The sequence below is a fragment of the Bufo bufo genome, chromosome 2 (assembly GCF_905171765.1).
Source record: "Bufo bufo chromosome 2, aBufBuf1.1, whole genome shotgun sequence".
Taxonomy (NCBI): domain Eukaryota; kingdom Metazoa; phylum Chordata; class Amphibia; order Anura; family Bufonidae; genus Bufo; species Bufo bufo.
This window is the reverse complement of record NC_053390.1, coordinates 290,124,454-290,147,805: the sequence shown is the minus strand read 5'-3', so window position 1 is coordinate 290,147,805 and position 23,352 is coordinate 290,124,454. Positions and strand designations below refer to the sequence as shown.

The window sequence follows — 23,352 nt, the reverse complement described above, 5'->3', positions numbered from 1 at the left end:
AATCTCCAGTACAACTCCTGCAGCGAGGAGCTTCTATCTCCTTTTTTAACGTTTTGTAAGGGTTTGCTATGTCATCATGAAATCTCAAGTTTAACGTTAAAAGTACAGCAACACTTTAAAAGGGTTTTGTAGGATTTTAATACTGATGACCTATACTCGGGATAGCTCACCAGTATCTGATCGGTGGAGGTCTGACACCGGGGACCCCCGCCGGTTTCAGTTTTTTGAGAAAGCTCCGTACATTGCATAATGGCTGTGCTTGTTATTGCAGCTAAGGCCTATTCACTTCAATGGGGGCTGAGCTGCTCCTAGGCCATGTGACCGATGAACATGTCATCACTGGCGCAGGAAAAGCTGTGAGAAGGTCGCAGCGGTGCCTTCTCAAACAGCTGATCGGAGGGGGTCCCAGGTGTCGGAACCCCGCTGGTCAAATACTAATGACCTATCCAGAGGTTAGCATACAAAATCAAGATTGACGGCAGCATCTCCATACAAAAAAGCTTCTTTATTCACATTGGGTCCATGAAAAGCATGTGTACAAACGCACCAGTAAAAAATGCAACGTTTCGGCTACATGGCAGCCTTTCTCAAGCATAACATGAAGTGAAATATAGGAGTTTAAATGGTACTTATACTCCTCCCCTCAACTAATTATTCCAATGAATTATGTTAATATACATAAAATCACTGCCTCCAAACAGACATAGGGCCAGATTTATCATTAGCTCAGGTCAGAATAATGGAGTGAAAAAGTCCCCAAAAAATGCGCAAACGCTAAAACTGCGCACAAATTTGCGACTTTTTTTTGCTCTGCACTATGCTCGCTAGTTTTCTGAAAGTGGGCGTGTTTTCTTATGTAAATGAATCTCTAGACAGATTTACTATTGGGACTATTTAAAAAGTCTCGAAAAAGTCGCAATTTCACTCCAGTGAGGACCATGCTTATCTTATGAGACTTTTTAATAGAACATGCGAATTTTTCATAAAAACGTGCGACTTTTTCATAAAGATGTGCGACTTTTGTAAAGCTGCTTACTGACGGATAAACCGTCAAACCACATTTATTACAGTCTTAAAGGGACGATCATAAATCTGACTTGGCTAAAACTGACTTTAGCCATATGTGAAATTGGAGTGAGCTGTCAGAGCAATGATAAATCTGGCCATATTGACCAATACCAGTGTATCTTATCCTTTCCACTTAACAATAGTGACTCAGTGCATTAAAAACGCCAATGCGCATGCCCAAGCGCTTTCTCCACCTCTTTCGGACATGTGACAAGTTCCGATCACGTGACACATCACATGAGCGTAATTCTGAGCGCCCGTACACATCATTCCTCCCTGAGCGTCAGCACACTCCTCCCTATCAAGGAAGCGTCCTATATCCAAGGAAACTCCCCACCATGCGGCACAAACGCAGACTGATTACATCAGTCATTGTGTTGTATATTAGTGAAATTACAGCACAAGAAGGTAGTGTTAATATAGGAAAGGATGGTTTTTATATTACCTTATCTCGGGCATATTTCAATATAGCTTTTGTATTCATGATGTAGAACGCCTATGGCAGTATCCCGCCTACTATAAAAAATATATAAACTCGATTAGACTAAATATTAAAAACAACTTCATCATACTGGCACTAAATTAGACATATAGACATAATTCAATTCCGGTTTATATGTAGTCTTAGGGTGGCTCTACCTCAAAGTGAATGGTACCGGTGCTCGTATCGTGACTTTTTGCCCTCTCAGTCACTATTAACTTAAACAACAATATTACTTCTTAGATAGGCACTCGGACATCTAGAGTACATGCAGCATACAATTTTATTCACACTAATATAACAACAATCTATAAGAACAATTAAAATGATGAATGAGATAGGAATACATATATAAATAAATAATAAATAATGATAATAGATTCTCCATAAACTCAATGTATATAGAATTAACTCCACCCTGGTTTGGAAGTATTTAGTCCATTGATATTAATCCTCTTACTATTCAGTGCTTTTCATTATCTAATCCATCCACTATAAAAATCGATGAGGTAGTTCAAGACAAATAGTTCTTTATAGCAGTTCTCCTTAGTTATATTTTTTTGATTAATGTGAATTTAGCTTTTTCTCTCGAAATTGTAGCATTAAATCTTTTTTTTTTTTTATTCCAATTAATTATGTTAATATACATAAAATCACTGCCTCCAAACAGACCTAGACCAATACCAGTGTATCTTATCCTATCCACTTACCAATATCTTTGTTCCCTCCTCTCCTCAGTGGACCCATATATGATATTGAGGAAGAAAGAATTAAGATGGATTTATAATTTGAGATCATTACAACCCCATGGATTGAATATTTATTTTAATGTAAGCGGAATTGAATAATAACAATCTATAAGAACAATTAATATATATATTATATATATATATTTTCGGTCAGAATTCGGCGTCCCTCGTGTTATCAACTCCTCCTCCAGTTGGTCACGTGATGGGAATCGGCCAATTGAGAGTCTCTTTTTCCCTGCTTGCCGGCTAAGCAGGGATTTTAAATTCTATATTAATCGCTTTAACTGCTGAATCAGCTGATTTTATAATAATTCTGTATCAGCCAGGAACTTTGGCTTCATGACATCTGCACTTAGCATGCGCTGGTAGAAATGATACAGAATTATTATAAAATCAGCTGATTCAGCAGTTAAAGCGATTAATATATAATTTAAAATCCCTGCTTAGCCGGCAAGCAGGGAAAAAGAGACTCTCAATTGGCCGATTCCCATCACGTGACCAACTGGAGGAGGAGTTGATAACACGAGGGACGCCGAATTCTGACCGAAAATATATATATATAATATATATATTAATTGTTCTTATAGATTGTTATTATTCAATTCCGCTTACATTAAAATAAATATTCAATCCATGGGGTTGTAATGATCTCAAATTATAAATCCATCTTAATTCTTTCTTCCTCAATATCATATATGGGTCCACTGAGGAGAGGAGGGAACAAAGATATTGGTAAGTGGATAGGATAAGATACACTGGTATTGGTCTAGGTCTGTTTGGAGGCAGTGATTTTATGTATATTAACATAATTAATTGGAATAATTAGTTGAGGGGAGGAGTATAAGTACCATTTAAACTTCTGTATTTCACTTCATGTTATGCTTGAGAAAGGCTGCCATGTAGCCGAAACGTTGCATTTTTTACTGGTGCGTTTGTACACATGCTTTTCATGGACCCAATGTGAATAAAGAAGCTTTTTTGTATGGAGATGCTGCTGTCAATCTGGATTTTGTATGCTTTTCTAATGACTGAATGGATCTGAGGTCAAGGACGAGCTGATGCATTCCTGAATACATCTTTAAGGTCATTGGTGCTGCTCTCAAATACAATTTTACTCTATCCAGAGGTTCGGTCATCCGTACTGAAATCTCGGAAAACTCCTTTAAGTTGAATGAATATTTTCTCTGACTGCAAATCTGAATAGCAATCCATAACAGCTTTATGCATCTTCTTTTGCAGATGACGTGTGCGCAGATGCAGGGCAAGGTCTGTCGATCAGTATGGAAAGGTTTGGTCTTGGGAACTCTTCTCACCACTTTTGTGATATTGCTATATTCATATGCAGCTCCTCCACTTAGCTTTAGCAGCACAGAGTGAGTCATCTGATTTCATTCCCATACAAACATTTACATTTCATTTGTGTAGTATATACAGTAATTCAAATAATTATGATTTACTTGGCTGTGACATTTTCAGGACCAGAGGTCGCAATAACGCCTGTACAAGCGTCATAGACGCGTGTTCAGGTGATTTTACTCCTTAAAAAAAGTCTAAGGCGTACCAATACGCCTTAGGCTACTTTCAGACTAGCGTTCAGAGAGGATCCGTCTGCTGTCTGCACAGACGGATCCTCTCCTATAATGCAGACGTTTGGATCCGTTCAGAACGGATCCGTCTACATTATAGTTTAAAAAAAATTCTAAGTCTGAAAGTTAGTCAGACGGATCCGTCCAGACTTTACATTGAAAGTCAATGGGGGACGGATCCGTTTGAAAATTGAGCCATATGGTGTCAACTTCAAACGGATCCGTCCCCATTGACTTACATTGTAAGTCTGGACGGATCCACTTGCCTCCGCACGGCCAGGCGGACACCCGAACGCTGCAAGCAGCGTTCGGGTGTCCACCTGCTGAGCGGAGGCTGAACGCTGCCAGACTGATGCATTCTGAGCGGATCCGCGTCCACTCAGAATGCATTGGTAGCTGGACGGATGCGTTCGGGGCCGCTTGTGAGACCCTTCAAACGGAGCTCACAAGCGGAGCCCCGACGCTAGTGTGAAAGTAGCCTTAGACTTTTCCCTGCCTTTCATCAGTGCAGTGAGCGCTGTGAACGGCGCGGGCAGCGCAGCGATGCTGCCCGTGCCTGAAATGACCAATAACAAAGATCCTTACATCAAGGAGCTTTGTTATTGGTCCATTTGAGCGGGCATTCGGACCATTCGGCACAACGCTCTGAAGTGAGGAGGAAGAGTCCTACAGCGGTGCAAGATTCTCACCAAGTGGCGCCTGGCGGGGTAAACGATCTTGGGCTGTGGGTCACTTCCTCCATGTGCTCACGGCGTCCTCTCCAGTGAAGAATGTGCGCCCAAACTCCATAGTAACCAGATACCAATAGTGCCAATATGCCTGAGCATGCTTGCCCTGGTCGGATGAATAAAATGATCGGGTCCGTGCTAGGCCAGTCGGGCGCAGCGCATTTTGACATGGAGATTGGGTGTGGGGTGGGGGGGCTGATAGTGATGAGTTAGGGTGGGCTATGAGTTTGGGCGCACGTTCCTTACTGGAGAGGACGCTGTGAGCACATGGAGAAAGTGTCCCACAGCCCGACCGTCCAGAACTTCATGAAGCGAATGTGACTATTGGACTAGTAGCTTGTCATTACATGGAAGACTTTTATGATTGGTGAGCACAATAAATGAATTTATCGTAATTAGACAGCACAATTTGTGATAGGTGCAATGTTATATATATCCTGTTGGGATCTAAGAGGGCTTGAAATTTTTAGGGAGACTCCAGGAAAACCAAGGAGGGTTGGCAAATAGGCAATAGATTGTCCCAGATATAGGGACAGCCATTTTGCCCCCATTAGGTCTCATGTACACGACTGTATCCATTTTGAGGTCTGCAAATTGCTGATCCACAAAATATGGACATCCATGTGCTATCCACATCTCCATGCTGCAAAAGATAGAGCATGTCTTGTTCTGGCCGATCCACTGAAGTCAATGGGTCCGCAAGAAAATGCGGAATGCACGCGGACCATAGCCGTGATTTGCATACTGCAAAACGGATACAGTTGTGTGCTTGAGACCTTATAGTGAAAGCCACAGTACCCATAGATGTGAAGTAAAGAGATGTCAAGTACACTATACTATGCAATAGTCCAATACATTGTGTATAAGACTGTCCTATAACTGCCTCCTGTGCATTCGTCCCAGACCCCACCAATCGCCACTATGCCACCCACTGCTCCCTGCCACAACGACCAGACATCCCTGTTGAATTCTTATTGAATTGAGTTTTGCACAATCTACCGCTATAATCCCTACGTGCAGGGGCGTAACTAGACTGTTATGGGCCCCAGTGCAAACCTTGAATCGGGCCCCCCCCCCTTGCCAATTTTTACAAAGAGGCTGCAATTTTTTTTGTTTACACTAAGCCCAATGCATGGCTACACTCACCCAGTCCTAATAAAATCTGGTCCTACCTCATCCAGGGTGTCGCTGGCGTCGGCGTGATGTCCACTGGATCCAAAACAAGGTCCCTGCGGTGATAGAGAAAAAAAGAATAATCACATAAGGAAGGGATGGTGAATGCCCCTGTGAAATCACCAGCAGGGGGCGCTGTGCTGGTCCTGTAAGACCGAGCCATGCCAATGTATAGCAGGGTGATCTAGGACATTTCCACTAAATGCTGCTACAAAGTACTAATGCCTACATTGTGGCCACTCACAGTACTAATGCCCACCTTGTGGCCCCTTCACAAAAGTTATGTCCTTCTTGTGGCCCCTTCACAAAATTTATGTCCTTCTTGTGGCCCCTTACAGCAGTTATGCCGCCCACCTTTGTTCCTGTCACAGTAGTTAGTCCCACTTTTGTGTCCCCTCACAGTAGTTATGCCCAGATATGTGCCCCCCTCACAGTAGTTATATCCAGATATGTGCCCCTTCACAGTAGTTATATCCAGATATGTGCCCCCTCACAGTAGTTATACCAGATATGTGTCCCTTCATAGTAGCGATGCCCAGATATGTGCCCCCTCACAGTAGTTATGCCCAGATATGTGCCCCTCACAGTAGTTATACCAGATATGTGTCCCTTCATAGTAGCGATGCCCAGATATGTGCCCCCTCACAGTAGTTGTAGCCAGATATGTGCCCCCTCACTGAAGATATTCCCAGATATGTGCCCCCTCACAGTAGTTATGCCCAGATATGTGCCCCTCACAGTAGTTATACCAGATATGTGTCCCTTCATAGTAGCGATGCCCAGATATATGCCCCCTCACAGTAGTGATGCCCAGATATGTGCCCCCTCACAGTAGTTGTAGCCAGATATGTGTCCCCTCACTGAAGATATTCCCAGATATGTGCCCCCTCACAGTAGTTGTAGCCAGATATATGCCCCCTCACAGTAGTTGTAGCCAGATATGTGCCCCCTCACAGTAGTTATGCCCAGATATGTGCCCCTCACAGTAGTTATGCCCAGATATGTGCCCCTCACAGTAGTTATACCAGATATGTGTCCCTTCATAATAGCGATGCCCAGATATGTGCCTCCTCACAGTAGTTATGCCAGATTAGAGATGCCCACCCATCATCATCAGTGCCAGGAAGGGAGTCACACACTGCACAGGGGGCACCATCATCATCATCAGTACCAGGGAGGGAACCACACACTGCACAGGGGGCATCATCATCAGTGCCTTCCTTCCCCCCTCCCCCAGTCTGCAGCTTTAGGGGGGGGGACTAAAAACACATGCTTACCTGAGTCCTTGATGACGTGCTCCCATACTCATTCCCGGTCTTTCAGCGCTCCTCCCACAGCCAGTAGCACGATGTGCGGCCAGCAGGGGGAGCGCTGGAGCCCTGCTTCACTCTGGATACAGCCCTTTGCCTCTGCACCAACCTCCCCCCCCGCTCATATTATACAGTACATACGTAAACGGGGCCCCGCATTGTCACTGTACTTCATGCCGGGCTCCATCAGAGCACCCCATAAGTCAGGGCTTTACTCCGTCGGTCCTGGGGGGCCCCGTGGGCCCCCCTGACTTAGGGGCCCGGTCGCAAGTGTGACCGCTGCAACCCCTATAGCTACGCCACTGCCTACGTGACAGATTTGGTGCTTCAAGAAAGGTAGGGATTCAGTCTTCTGAGAGATAAATTTAAATTGGTCAAAATTTGCTATTTCTGCATGGAAGACATTATAGATGAGACTGGTAATGGTTTCCTTGCAGAAATAGCAACATCTTAATATTATTTAGGCCTGTGTATTATACAGTATATATGAATTACAGCAAATTTCGTACTCCTCCTCGGCTAAAAATACTCCTCAAAAATTGTATTTTTACTCTTCCAGAAAAAATGTAGTGTAGTGTTCAGGACACAGAAGTGCTATGATTTCTTAATAAACACTAAACTAAGAAAGGAATGGTCAAATATGAAATATACACAGTTAAGTCACATTATCATGACTTTTTCTTACTCTCAAAATCGGCAGTGCGTACCTCATGAAGGAAGTTACGTGCCGCGCTGGCTTGGTGGGTATATATGGTGTGATAGGCTGTCTGCACACATATCCCTCGTTGTTGTCATGGGTAAAAGGGGCGATTTATCAGAATTGTAAAAAAAAGATGATTATTGGCTCTTGGGTCAAGGGTGGTGGCAGTATTTCTGAAATTATGCAGTTTGTGATTTGTTCATGTGCTGCTGTGGTAAAAGTGTATTGTGAGTGGACAAATGGCACCACTGGCAATAAGTCATGTCAAAACTGCAGAGCATCACGTACCAATGGTGTGAGAGGTGAACGTAAGCTATGAAGTTGCACAAGGGCAGACCGAAACTCTACAATTGAGCAGCTCACCGCCAAAATGACCCTGCTGTGTATGGGGCTCCGAAGCAGATGAATGGTCACTCACCTCTGTAAACGAAGTTGTATTGTCAGAAAAGGCTTCAATTTTCTCATGAGTATCGGAATAGGATTTTTGCTTCTGCTTCTCCAATGAGTTACGTTTCTGCTTCATTGAACGTATGGACTTTGGCGTGTCAGGCGAAAAACATCATAGATCAAACACCTTGCGACCATTGCTGGAAGAAGACAAGCAGCGTTATGGTCTGGGTAATGTTTTTGGGGCATTCTCTGGACCCACTCATCCATGTGGAAGGCACTCTCAACTGATTTAGACCACGTACACCCATACATGCTGATTGTCTTCCCTAGGGCGGATGGGATCTTCCAGCAGGACAATACGACATGTCACACTGCTAGAAATATCCGACATTGGTTTGATAAAAAAATAAATAAAATGGCTGCACACCATTATACATACAAACAATAGAGCTTGGTCGGTATTGTACCACTTTTATTTAGAATGACCCCCATTTCTTAGCTCTATTGTTTGTATGTATAATGGTGTGCAGCCATTTTGTTTTTTAATCATGTTTGCTTCATGGATATGCATCTGTGATTCTGAAGGTTCTAGTCTAAATTCTCCTGTAGTATATATTGAGGGTAGCGCCTCTTTTAGACTGAACATGCCCATCTACCTGGGACTTCTGAGCAGAGTATGTATGTAGCTGGTTCATACACTGCCCTGAATATTGAAGGCTTAGGTAAGTCCAAAGAGAGGCAGTATATTAGTGTTAGGGACCCATCTGCGGAAGCCACCTTGATGCCTGGTAGATGGGCCCGACACACGTTTGATAAAATATGTGCGCTAAAGCTTCCATTAACTCATTTATAGTCTGTATTGTACCACTTTTATTTAGAATGACCCTGTCAGGAAGCAGGGGGTGTTACCCCTACTTGGGGACCGCGGGCACGGCGCAGGGCACGGGTTCCCCTTTAGCTCGGTAGAACACCTGGTCCCCGAGGTGCGGGTGTGCGGCGTGTGCGCATGCGCAGTACACAGGCTGCGCGAGCATTCCCGGGTCCATAGCGTTCCTGCATTATCCAGCTGTCAGGTGTGAGCCTTGCTGGGGGAGGTTCCCAGTACACACCTTCCACCTGTGTGGGACATCGTGCCTTCCCCCTTGTTTCCAGTCATTCTAGGCATCCACTGGCTTAGGAGACACAGCCCCACGATCAACTGGACCTCTGGCTCCATCACCTTCACACCCCCCTCCGGTTCTCCTGTTCACGCGTTTCCGGCTCCAAGCCCTCCTACGGTTCTGGGCACCGTTGAACACAGACTACCCGACAAATATCGGGACTATGCAGACGTTTTTGAAAAAAAGGGAGCAGACGCCTTGCCGCCACACAGGCCCTATGATTGCCCCATTGACCTGCTCCCTGGAGCCCCACTGCCGTACGGGCGCTTGTACAATCTGTCCGAACCCGAGACCAGGGCCCTGAAGGACTACATAGAGGAGAGCCTAGCGAAGGGGTTCATCCGTCCCTCGACCTCTCCAGTCGGGGCCGGCATCTTCTTCGTGGGGAAAAAAGATGGGAGTCTCCGGCCCGGTGTCGATTACCGGGCCCTGAACGACATCACCAAGAAGAACCGGTACCCACTCCCTCTCATTCCCGACTTGCTGGACAGAGTCAAGGATGCGCGTTTCTTCACCAAGATCGACCTCCGGGGGGCCTACAATCTGATTCGTGTCAAGGAGGGGGATGAGTGGAAGACAGCATTCCGCACACGGTTTGGGCATTACGAGTACCTTGTCATGCCCTTCGGGCTATGTAACGCCCCAGCCACATTTCAGTGCTTCATCAATGACGTCTTCCGTGACCTGTTGGATACCCATGTTGTGGTATATCTAGACGATATCCTTGTCTTTTCCAGATCACTGCCACAACACGAACGGCATGTCAAATCGGTGCTCCAGCGTCTGCGGACCCACAGTCTCTATGGCAAGCTTGAAAAAAGCACCTTCGAAGTCTCGTCCATCGAGTTCCTGGGCTACATCCTATCCCAAGGCCGAGTGGAGATGGACCCCAGGAAGATCCAGGCCGTCCAGAATTGGCCTGTCCCCCGCAATCCGTGGATGGTGCAGCGACCGCCGATTCATTCTGAACTTTTCAGCGATCTGCGCTCCCATCACTGCACTGACCAGGAGCAACACCCTGTTTGAATGGACCCCGACGGTCCAACAGGCATTCCAGCAGCTCAAGAGGCTGTTCACACAGGCACCTATACTGGTACAACCGGATGCCTCTTGCCCATTTTTTCTGGAGACCGACGCCTCCGAGGGGGCTATAGGGGCTGTTCTCTCCCAGGTCCAAGGGGAGAAGCAGCTTCTCCATCCCGTTGCCTTTTATTCCCGCAAACTCACCAGGGCCGAACGCAACTATGATGTGGGTGAGAGGGAGCTTCTCGCCATCAAGGACGCCCTGGAGGAATGGAGACATTTGCTGGAGGGAGCCGAAAACCCTGTGGTGGTGTACACCGACCATCGCAACCTCGAATATCTCCGCAGTGCCAAGCGACTGCGTCCTCAACAAGCCAGGTGGGCTCTCTTTTTCTCCCGTTTTTGCCTCCAGATTACCTATCGACCGGGATCCAAGAACGGCAAGGTGATGCCTTGTCCCGTATGTGCTCCTCCGAGGCCGATCCTGCACCTCCAGAACCGATCCTGCCAGCCGCATACTTTCTAGCCACCCAACACTCCTTGATCGAGAGGATCCGACGGGCCAGCACGCCAGCTCCAGAGGAGGCAGCCCATCTGCCAATGAAGCAGGGGCTTCGTTACCACCAACAGTGGATCTATGTCCCAGTCTCCCAGCGAGAGACCCGGTTTTGGTGGCCCTCTTTGGCAGCCGACGTACGCTCCTTCATCGAGTCTTGTTCCGTGTGTGCACTCTACAAACGTCCCACCTCAAAACCCGTTGGGTTATTACAGCCTCTGCCAGTGCCAACCCTTCCATGGCGCAACATATCCATGGATTTCATTGTGGACTTACCGCCTTCACAAGCCTGTACCACCATCATGGTGGTGGTGGACAGATGTACCAAGACGGCCCAACAAACCTCAAAGTTGTTCCTCCAATCAGGGAGCACGGGCTCCCTGATTCCATCGTCTCAGACCGGGGCTTGCAATTCACCTCCCGCTTTTGGACCCAGTTTTGCCGTAGCCTTCATATCACTCGCAGCCTGTCTTCTGCCTATCACCCCCAGTCCAATGGGCAGACCGAAAGGACCAACCAAACCCTTGAGCAGTTCCTTCGCTGTTACACATCCCATCTACAAGACGATTGGGTGAGCCATCTCCCCTTCGCTGAATTTTCCTTCAACAATCCGCTTCATTCCTCCACCGGACTCTCACCATTCTATGCCAACTACGGCTATCATCCCTATACTCTCCCGGTTCTCCCCATTGATGTCCTGGTGCCTGAAGTGGCTCAACGGCTCCGGCTCCTACGAGAACTGAGGCGGACCCTAACGCAACAACTCCAGGCCGCTCAGCAGCGGCACAAGACGCAGGCAGACCGTAGACGCACAGAGTTCCCCAGTTACAAAGACGGGGACAAGGTGTGGCTTTCCACACAGCACCTCAAGCTGTCCTGTCCCTCCCGAAAATTGGGACCCCGTTACCTTGGTCCCTTTGAGATCGTGAGTATGGTCAACAACGTTGCAGCCAAGCTCCGGTTGCCTACTTCCCTGGGAATCCACTCGGTATTCCACGTGTCCTTGTTGAAACCACACCGTGCCAACCCGTTCCCGCCTGCTCCACCACCGCCTGCTCCACCACCTCCTATCCAGGTGAATAACGATGGCGAGTACGAAGTCCAGGAGATCCTGGACTCCCGCCGCCGGCGTGGGGTCCTGGAGTATCTCATCCACTGGAAGGGGTACGGTCCCGAGGAGCGTTCCTGGGAGCCCTTGGGGAATGTCCATGCGGCCGCCAAGGTGCGGGCGTTCCATCGGGCTCACCCCGAGAGGCCTTCCCACGGTCTCGTCCGGAGGCCGCTCCTTGGTGGGGGGCTCTGTCAGGAAGCAGGGGGTGTTACCCCTACTCGGGGACCGCGGGCACGGCGCAGGGCACGGGTTCCCCTTCAGCTCGGTAGAACACCTGGTGCCCGAGGTGCAGGTGCGCGGCGTGTGCGCATGCGCAGTACGCAGGCTGCGCGAGCATTCCCGGGTGCATAGCGTTCCTTCATTATCCAGCTGTCAGGTGTGAGCCTTGCTGGGGGAGGTTCCCAGTACGCACCTTCCACCTTCCTCGCCTGCAATTGGTTCCCGGGGAGGGAGGCCTCCTGGTTGCCTTGGGGACCAGGGGGTGGTTCCTACCTTCCCTGGCTATAAAGACCTGGCCTGAGCTCTGGCTCATTGCTGAGTTATTCCACCTTATGGTGAACACCTAGCCTCTCTGCGGATCCTCCTATTTGCCTGTTGTTTCTTTGTATCCTTCCCGGTTACTGACCCTTGGACTGTCTTCTGCTTTGAACCTTCGCTGCCTGCCTCGACCCGGATTGGACATTGACTACCCCTCTTGGATTATCCCTAAACTTGTACCACGTTTCTGGGCTGTCAGCTGCTTACTGCCAGTGGGTTCCTCACCCCACTACTGGCTCCCTGGGATGTTTGACATACCCCCATTTCTTAGCTCTATTGTTTGTATGTATAATGGTGTGCAGCCATTTTATTTTTTTTAATCATGTTTGCTTCATGGATATGCACCTGTGATTCTGAAGTTTCTAGTCTAAATTCTCTTGTAGTATTGGTTTCATAAAGACACGGTGTGGTGTCGAAACGCGTCACAGTTATGTGGCAATAAAGAAGTACTATTTGCATGTAAATCAAGATTGAGTGCCGGTCCTTCTTTTGACATTGATGTGTGGGACGCCAACCCTAGGACACGTGCACCACTGATTCCAGGCTGCAGTGCCGACTGAGTTTCTACAATAGGTTGGAAGAGCATGACCAAACTTTATAAGTACTGCCCTGGACCCCCAATTCCCCAGACTTGTACCCAACTGAGCTGTGGGACCACCTCGATCATCATGTTTGCTCTGTGGATCCTCCCATACCCACTCTCCAGTAGCTGTTGGATGCACTACAGTCAACAAGGCTCCAGATATGAGACAACCCACCATGACCGAGTCACTTCCAGCCTGTCTAGCTGCTGTCCATGTTGCACATGGCGATTACTCTGGATATTAGATGTTGGTCATAATAATATGACTCCCACTATGTAGTTGCCCTCACTGTTTGTCAGTCGTCTCCACAAACAGTTTTTTAGAATCCTCACCTTTTCCATCTTTGACTGGAGATGAAATTTGGTGGTGAGGGTTACCTCAGGGGATAGAGTTTAATGATTTTTTTGTCCCAATGCACCCCACCCCAAGTATTTTTTCAGCCAGACACCTGAGTGAAGAACAGGGGGGAGCAGAGCTGAATTAAAGGGGTCTTCACCACTAAGTAGGAAGATCAGATCAGCAGGTTCCAACTGTTGCTCTGCCGAACCTGCAGCAAGACACTAGAGGCTGAAACAGCCCTTTAATAAAAGGGAGCAGCTGCTGTATCTACAGTCCTCTTGGTCCTCACACTGCTTGGGCCACAAAGGAAAGAAGGGGCCCATATTTGCTGCAGAAATAACTATCTCTCCTCTGTTTTAGGAGGGGAGATAATCATTCCAACTAGTAGGTGGCAGAGTGTGATGCTGCATTCTGTTGGTAATGATACTATAAATACCTCACAGAAGTCAGTACACCCCTCACATTTTTTGTAAATATTTTATTATGTAGAAAGTATTGGGATGGCTCACCCTCCAAGTTGCAAGGAAAAGGGTGCTCCCCCTAAAAAGGTTACCCCTAAATATTTTATTATGTATTATCAACTACCCAGATATAGACTGGGAAACTGAAACTTGTATATCTCATAAAGGAAATCGTTAATTTCTAACGATAATTTGTTTTCCCTTAGTCCTAACAGCAGCACAGATGGGGTTAACTGCCCCTGTGGACTGGTAGGACCGGCGGAATTTTAATGAGCCCAAGAACCAATAAACGATCTTCAGCTCCCTGAAAGGGAGGAGATCATCCCCCAGCCCACCGTGTTTTTAACAAGCATAATGTATTTAGGGTGGGATATTTGTGTGCTGCTGTTAGGACTAAGGGAAAACAAATTATCGTTAGAAATTAACGATTCCCTTACGTCCTCAACAGCAGCACAGATGGGGAGATAGCAAGAAGAATCCCCTAGGGAGGGTCCTCATGCCTGGCAGAACTAAGAACAGTCTGCCCAAAAGCCGAAAACTCTGCCATCCTAGCATCTATCCTATAATGGGAGATGAAGGTTGACTCAGAGCTCCAGGAGGCCGCCTTACAGATCAACTCTAAGGGGAGGAGTCTTCTCTCCGCAACCGAGGTGGAGACCGCCCTAGTAGAATGGGCCCTCACAAACTCAGGAGGATCTAAGGATTGGGAGACGAAAGCTTCCATAATGGCCTCCTTGATCCAGCGACTAATGGTGGCTTTAGACGCTTTACGGCCTTTAGACTTACCGGCAAACAGGATAAGAAGATTCTCATCTATCCTGAACTCACTAGATCTATCCACAAAGATCTGGAGGCATCTTGAAATATCCAGCGGGTCTCTAGCTGGAGTATCAGAGGAGGAGGCTGTAAACAAAACTGGTAAAGATATTACCTGATTGATGTTCTGGAAAGTAGGCACCTTAGGCCTGAAGTAAGGTAAAAACTTCAGGAGTGCGGGGCGTGGCCTGGACGTCTTCAGGAATGGCCGCGTGAAGACAGAGCTCCGCCGCCATTAGCTTCTAAAGGAGACTTTCCTACCGCGCCACTGCAGCACATGGGGAAAAAATTGCTGGGCAAGCCCTCCACCTCGTCCCGACCATCCGCCTGCGGGAATAAGACGCTTGATTCCTACCTCAGCCGTCCACTCCGCGCGGCTCCGTCCGGTTGCGGCCTGCTTCCATCTCAGGCCTCCGGCGCGTGTGAGGGTGAAGTGAAGAGCGCACAGCCGCCGACAGGTACGAGCAGCAATCCAGCCTTACGGCTTCCTACCTCCTCCCTGTCCCCACTAGCAAGGACTTTCCTACCCACTAGCGCTGTGGGGACGCAACTAAAGCGCACAGGGGCAGGAGAGGGGCTACACCTAACAGGAGGCTTAGCTGCCATTATGGCGCCAAAATCGGCAGCTAAACAAGCCAAACCAGTGGCCACTCCGTCCCAGAGACGGCGAGATTGGGCCGAATCCTCTGAGGATCCCCCCAGTCAGCAGCATCATAGAAGGAGAGAGGGAGGAGAAGCTGTTACTTGGGAGCAGGGAAGTGAATATGAGGACGAGGGAGAGGGAGATCTTCTGCAACCCTCCCAGGGCCCTACAATACTTCAGCAGACATTACAACATTTGCCTACTAAGGATGATTTTAAAATGCTGGTCTCAGAAGTCAGAAATGCCTGTAAATCGGAAATCTCAACTTTAAGGCAGGATCTGAAGCACTTAGCAGACCGCATGGACACTATTGAAATAGACCATGATGACACCCGTAGAAGTGTGGCACATTTACAATCTGTTATTGCTTCTCAATCCCAAGTTATCAGGGACAATGCACGTCATCTGGAAGACCTAGATAACAGAGGGCGCAGAAATAACATCCGTGTACGGGGTTTGCCAGAAGCTAATGCGGAAGAAAATCTGCAGGAAATATTATCTGAACTTTTTAATGCTTTACTAGGCACACAGCCACCCCAGCTTATTAAGCTTGATCGAGCTCACAGAGCGCTGCGGCCTAAGTCCTCATCCATGCAGCCCAGAGACGTAATTTGTTGCGTGCACGATTTTCAGGTGAAGGAAAGCATTATGTCCAAAGCCAGGGAAGCACGCTCCATTGATTTTCATGGCGCTCCTGTTCATTTATATCAGGACTTATCATGGTGCACACTCCAAAAAAGAAGAGTATTACAGCCTTTATTGCAACTGCTGAAGGAAAAGAAGATCCCTTATAGATGGGGGTTCCCGTTTGCATTAATAGTCACGAAAAATGGCAGATCCTCCATCTTGCGTCAGCATTCAGACCTCCCTGATTTTTGTGCTGCTTTGGACATTGAGATTCCACCCATCACAGACTGGGAACTACCGGATCCACAACCTGCCCTGGGTCCAATTTGGCAACCTGCCAGACAGAAGAGAAGAAGATCTTCCCCCACTGGAGGGACCCCTCTACGTGAACCACAAGATGAACCCCCATGATTGCTGCATGGACTTCATTAGCTTAAATTGTATCTCCTACTGTTCTTATTCGCCAGGAGGCGACGGCCTTATGGTTCTCTGTTTAAGGTCCTATGTTAGTAGAATTGGTTTATTGTTCAATTCTCTGGTTACTTCATGCTCTAATAAGCTTTGAAACCTGGCCCATCCTGTGCCGGTCCAGTCATGCTTCCATTAAGCAGACCAGTAGTTTCGCCCTCCCCCCCCAGCTTCTGTTGGTTGGGCTGGAAGGACGGCAGTTTGCTGATAGTAATATCACTAGTTGTTGCTCACTGATCTGTATCTGGGTGGCAACACCCAAGGTTCGGATACTAAATGGTGTATTCTTTATGTTTGTATGGTCCTGTGTCTCCCCCCCTTCCCTTTTGTGTCTCTTCTTATTGTTTTTTATACTCAGGTCTCCAGATTCCAAATCACAATCGACTGAATGCCTTAAGGTGTTTTCATCTATGACAGTGTCCTTGAAAAGGATCCATTGCAACCACATAGCAAGTACATATATTCCATGCTTTGAAAATGATTAAGTATGTATCGCTTAATGTAAAAGGTCTTAACTCTAATGTGAAGAGACGCCTGGCACTTACTGAGTGCAAGTCTCAGAAAGCTGACATAGTCTTTCTTCAGGAGACCCACTTTGATCACCAGGGCTCTTTCAAGTTTGCGCAATATTTATTCCCTCGTATATATTCTGCTTCCTCTGGGAGAAAGAGAGCAGGTGTTGCCATTCTCATGTCTGCTGATTGCCCTTTACAGGTGGAAGATGCTATTATTGATCCAGCTGGCAGGTATATCATACTAAAAGCCACACTCAATGGTAGCCCACACGTACTGTGCAATTTATACGCTCCGAATACTGCCCAAATCCCTTTCCTTAATAAGGTGTTTTTAAAACTATCGAAGTTGCTCCCAGCTGCATTGCTAGTAGGAGGAGACTTTAATCTCTCCTTCTCCAAGCGTCTAGATAGATTAACCCTTCAGAATAGACCGCCTACTAAGGATCAGTGTCGAAACTCACGTCTTTTTAGACGTCTTGTTAGAAAATTCGAATTATATGACCTCTGGAGAATTAACAATCCCACTGCAAAAACATTTTCTTTCTTCTCACATCCACATAATACACATTCCCGTATAGACTACTTTTTTGGTAATATCCCAATCTTAAGGATGCTTGCGGATGCCGACATAGGACCAATTTCCTGGTCGGACCATGCTCCGGTGTCAATTAACATTAAAACATCAGGTTACTACCCTAGAGTATGTCATTGGCGCCTTAATGAATCCTTCCTGCACCAGTTGCCGCTTAGGCAGGAGTTACGTGAGGGCCTTACAGAATACTTCACCTTAAATCAGTCCTCAGGACCCCCTATATCTATGATATGGGAAGCCCACAAGGCAGTCTTTAGAGGCGCATGTATAGCGATGGGGTCTCGACTGAAAAAAGACCGTACTATGCAACAACACAATATCACCTCACAGCTGAAGGATTTAGAAAAGATGCTAGAGTCCCGTTGCTCGCGGCCTTTGCTTAGGCGCATTATAACCCTGCGTGCTAGATTGAAGGAATTATTGTTTTATAAAACTGAGAAAAAATTACTATATTCGCGTCAAAGATTTTATATGTGGGGAAACAAACCGCATACCCTCCTGGCTCGACAGCTTCGGGACTCTGGCACTATAAACACTCCGACTGCAATGAGGCGAGGGGATGGGGCAATAGTGTATGACCCAGAGGTCATTTCCAACTTATTTCAGGATTATTATAAGGCACTTTACTCTATCCCTCAACAACTCCCATCTGACCCAGGGCGCAGTAGACTCCTCCTAGATTCCTTTCTTTCTAAGTGTGATCTTCCTCAGTTGTCAGGAGAAGCTCTTGCCTCATTAAACGCTCCCATTACTGTGGAGGAAATGCAGGAAGTACTGAAGCAGCTACCCAATAATAAAGCCCCTGGGCCAGATGGTCTACCATACATCTATTACGCAACATTTTCTGATATTCTTTTGCCACATATGACGCTGTTGTTTAATTCTTTCCTACAAGGATCACCAATACCCACTTCAATGTCGCACTCCTATATAACTTTAATACCTAAACCAGGTAAAGATCCCCTAGAATGTGGAAATTATAGGCCCATTGCACTTCTTAACTCAGATCTGAAAATTTTCACGAAAACTCTGGCTAACCGACTTTCAGACTGGCTACCCCAGCTGATCCATAAAGATCAAGTGGGCTTCGTTCGAAACCGACAGGGCGGAGATAATACAAGGCGCACTATTGACTTAATTGATATCACAAATAAACGCAGAGACTCGGCGTTGTTGCTAAGTCTTGACGCAGAGAAAGCGTTTGATCGCTTAGGGTGGCCTTTTATGTTCTCTACCATGGAGGCCTTCGGTCTGAAAGGCCCTTTCCTTACAGCCCTTCATGTTCTATATGCCCAACCTACAGCGATAGTGAAAATGAAACATGCTCATTCTTTGCCTTTCCCTATAAAAAATGGTACGCGACAGGGATGTCCACTGTCCCCTCTGCTCTTCGTTCTATGCATAGAACCCCTAGCGGCGGCCATTAGGTCTCATCCTGATATTCATGGGATTAAAGTGAATGCAGTAGAATTCAAACTTTCACTATTCGCAGATGATATCCTGCTAACATTAACTGACTTGCATATTTCGCTTCCCAACCTCTTTAAACTACTAGAGACTTATGGTAGATTATCCGGTTATAAAATTAATACCACAAAAACTGAGGCTCTCCCTCTTAACCTAGCCCCTGATATTTTGACCACCTTAAAATCTAACTTTAATTTTCAATGGACGGAAATGTCCTTGAGGTATTTGGGAGTCAACTTAACCACTACTTATCCCTCGTTGTACGCTCAAAACTTTCCATCTATGTTCCGAGAACTCAAGGCCTTAATGATTAAATGGATGCCTTTTCCCATCTCCCTTTTGGGCCGTATAGCATCAGTCAAGATGAATGTTTTGCCTAAATTACTGTATTTGTTTGAGACTCTCCCAATTCCTGTCCCTGAGAAGGAGCTGCGGGATTTTCAATCATCCATATTCAGGTTCATCTGGAATGGAAAGAGACATCGCATAGCTTGCTCAATTTTAATGTCACCCAAAACTCAAGGTGGTTTAGCAGTTCCAAATATTAAAAAATATTACTGGGCTACACACCTTAGAAGACTGCCAGCCTGGTCCAATATGTACGCGTACTCCAGATGGATGGAAATAGAGAAGTTGTGGATAGCCCCTGTACATCCGAACTCACTTATTTGGTACTCCCTACAACCCTCACTTAGACCTGAACTATTGGGCCCTATGTCTTTTACATGTAACATATGGTCGAGGTGTAACAGACTGTTTTCACTTGCATCAGAAAAATCTTCTATGGTCTCCTTTCTGTATAACCCACTATTTAAGTTGGGAATGAGCACAGTTTTTCTTAAAACATGGTTTCCCAAGAAGTTGTTCAGATTTGCGGATGTTGTAAACTATAGGACTCTGGGCTTGTTCTCATTTGACGAGGTACGTTCCTTGCATCAATTACCAGAGTCTTGTAGGTATCAATATGTGCAGATTAGCCATTTTTTTTCGGACCTCTTTCACTCAACGAAGGTGTCAACCCCCACGCCGTTTGAGAAACTTTGTAAATTGACTGTTACAACGAAAGGTCTCATCTCAGGCATCTATCTTATCCTATCATCCTCCTCTGTCACTCACTCCTACATGTCTAAATGGGAAGCAATTCTAGGCCAACCTATAACGTATGCAGAGTGGAAACAGATATGGGAACGGGCAGCGAAGTCGTCCTCATGTGTCACATATAGGGAAAACACATATAAAGTGCTTATGTTTTGGTATCATACCCCACAGCTATTAAAACACTTTAGCCAAGATATCTCTGATAGATGTTGGAGGTGTACGACAGGTGAGGGGACCCACCTTCACATTTTCTGGGAATGTCCTGTGATTGTGCCCTTCTGGAGAATGGTGGAGTCTGTCTTTTTTCAACTCCTCGCAATTCGCTTTCCTTTTACACCTTTTTTTTACTTACTGAATATGCCAAAAATGTCATTAAAAAAACAATTCCTCCTATTAGTCCTTCAGGTGTTAACGGCGGCCAGACGCCTAGTTGCGAGGTTTTGGTTGAGGGCAGACGCACCTACCCGAATGGACCTCATGCATAGTGTAAGAGAAGTTAGAAAAATGGAATACTTAACTGCATGTATTACTAACTCAGTCGATAGATTTACAAAGATCTGGCAAACATGGGATGACGCTTTTGATCACTTACAATAAAAGACCTTTGATTACCAGTCAGACTGTTATTTTTCCCCCTTCCTTTAATTTCCCCTATGTGTCATTGTGATTGTCTTATGTCCTTTTGTGGTTTCAGCCCTTGGTGCATTTATGGGCCTCAGATGCAAAATGTATGTTTTGTATACTAAAGTACATTTGTTGATACTGACGTTATGCAACATAGTATTGTACCTGTATTGCCTCTTACGATTGTGCTATGAGACAATGTACCTGTATTATTTTTTCATTGATAAAAAAATCAATAAAATAAACAATTTATAAAAAAAAAAAACTTCAGGAGTACTCTATCCTGTAGAAAAATAATGTACGGGTGAATTGCGGAGAAAGCCTGCAATTCAGAAACTCTTTTGGCTGAAGCTATAGCCAGAAGAAAGACCATCTTTAAAGTCAAAAATTTAAAATTTACCTCCTCCAAGGGCTCGAAGGGGGGAGATGCTAGCCCCCTGAGCACTACTGAAAGATCCCACTGGGGGATAGGTTTCAGTATAGTAGGCTTTAGTCTTTCAGCTCCCTTCAGGAAGCGTTTGATGAGTGGGTCCGAGAATGTGGCCTGTTGAGACAGGCCGAGATGGCATAAACCTGTACCTTCAAGGTAGCTGGAGATAGGCCTCTATCTAATCCATCCTGAAGAAATTGAAGTATCGCAGGAAGGGGCGGATCTGCAGACGCCACCTGTCTGGAATCACACCATGCCTCGAAGATTCTCATGATCCTGGAGTAGGCCTTCTTTGTAGACTCTGCTCGGGAATGCGACAAAGTTCTCAGGACCGACTCGGAAAGCCCTTCTATGTTGGGAAGGGACTGATCAACCTCCAGGCTGTCAGGTTGAACCTGTGCAGATCTAGGCAGAGGTGAGTGTCCCACGACACCAGGGTCTGCTCCGGGGGGAGTCTCCAGTATTGTCCCCGACTTATCTGAATGAGCTGGGTAAACCAGGATCTTCTGGGCCAAAACGGTATGATGGCTATTACCGAGGCCTGATCCTGACGGATTTTCATCAATACCCTCGGTATCATAGAAAAGGGAGGGAAGATGTAAGCCAGCCTGAACCTCCACGGTATTGACAGAGCATCTATCGCCAGGGGGTTGTCTTCCCTGTAGAGGGAACAGAACCTCATCACCTTGGCGTTGAACCTGGTTGCCATGAGATCCACTTCTGGCATACCCCATCTGTGAACTAGCTGCCTGAAGATCTCCGGATGCAGAGACCACTCCATGGTCGGTAATCCTCGACTTAAGCGGTCCGCTATCATATTGAGGGAGCCTCGAATATGAACGGCAGATAGATGGGAAATGTTCAGCTCTGCCCACCGAAGAATTACCCCGATCTCTGACAGAAGGGGCAATGATCTTGTGCCTCCCTGTTTGTTTATATAGAGAACTGCAGTCATATTGTCTGACTGGACTTTCACTGCTTTGCCCCGGATCTGAGGCGCAAAGTGAAGGAGGGCTAGCCGGATAGCTCGCATCTCGCGAAGATTGGAGGAAAGATGCTGCTCCAGAGGAGACCAAGATCCCTGAATTGGGGATCCGTCCAGGTGAGCGCCCCAGCCTACAAGGGACGCGTCTGTAGTCAATATGACCCAAGCTGGTTGGGTCATAGACTTCCCTGCTGGTAGCTGAAACCACCATCTGAGGGAATTTCGGGTTTGACCGGACAGGGAGCACAGGGAATCTAGCCCCGCAGGGCTGCCGTTCCATAGGTGTAAGACCTCCGACTGAAGAGGACGGAGGTGCCATAGCGCCCAAGGGACCGCAGCCGCTGACATGAGCCCCAGCATCTTCATGAGAGTCCGGATAGAGACTCGACGAGGGACATAAAGGACCTTTGCCAGGTCCTGAATCCGCGCTCTCCTTTCTGGAGTCAACCGGAGGGACATCTCCACAGAGTCGACCACGAATCCTAAGTAATGGATTGAAGTCGATGGGCTCACATTCGACTTCTGCCAGTTGATAATCCAGCCTAGGCGGAAGAGAAAAGAGATTGCGACCTGAAGATGGTGGGTAAGGATCGGAACTGAAGAGGCTATGAAAAGCCAATCGTCCAGATAAGGAATAATAGTCAGTTCTTGGAGTCTCAAAGCTGCCACCACCGAAACCACCACCTTGGTGAAGATAAGGGGGGCAGAAGAGATTCCGAAGGGAAGCACGGCGAACTGAAAGTGCCTGCAAACCCCTGAAATCTGGACCGCGATCCTGAGGAGTTTCCGGGAAGCGGAATGGATCGGAATGTGAAGGTACGCATCCTTGAGGTCCAGAGTAGCCATGACATCCCCAGGATTGAGGATATGGCTGACTGACCTTATGGTTTCCATGCGAAACCTTGTTTTCCTTATAAATCGATTGAGGAATCTCAAATCGATGATCATCCGGAGATCTCCTGTCTTCTTGGGAACCAGGAACACTGGTGAATAAATCCCTAGGCCCCTCTCCCCTGCCGGTACCTCCTCTAGGGCTCCCTTGGAAATATAGTCCTGAATGTAAGATTCTAGGACCACCTGTTTGGCAGACCCGAAGTTTCGTGTGGCGATGAATCTCTCTGGGGGGAGAGA

The 23,352-nt window shown here is 46.8% G+C and overlaps 1 protein-coding gene across 1 annotated transcript in view; it reads left to right on the top strand.

Annotated features, from left to right (window-relative positions):
• Positions 1-23,352, top strand: part of GAL3ST1 (galactose-3-O-sulfotransferase 1) — a 152,243-nt gene that overhangs the window by 108,432 nt on the left and 20,459 nt on the right. The window contains exon 2 of the mRNA XM_040416709.1: positions 3,538-3,671. Coding sequence (XP_040272643.1) covers positions 3,538-3,671 — 134 coding nt within the window. The remainder of the gene's footprint in view (positions 1-3,537; positions 3,672-23,352) is intronic.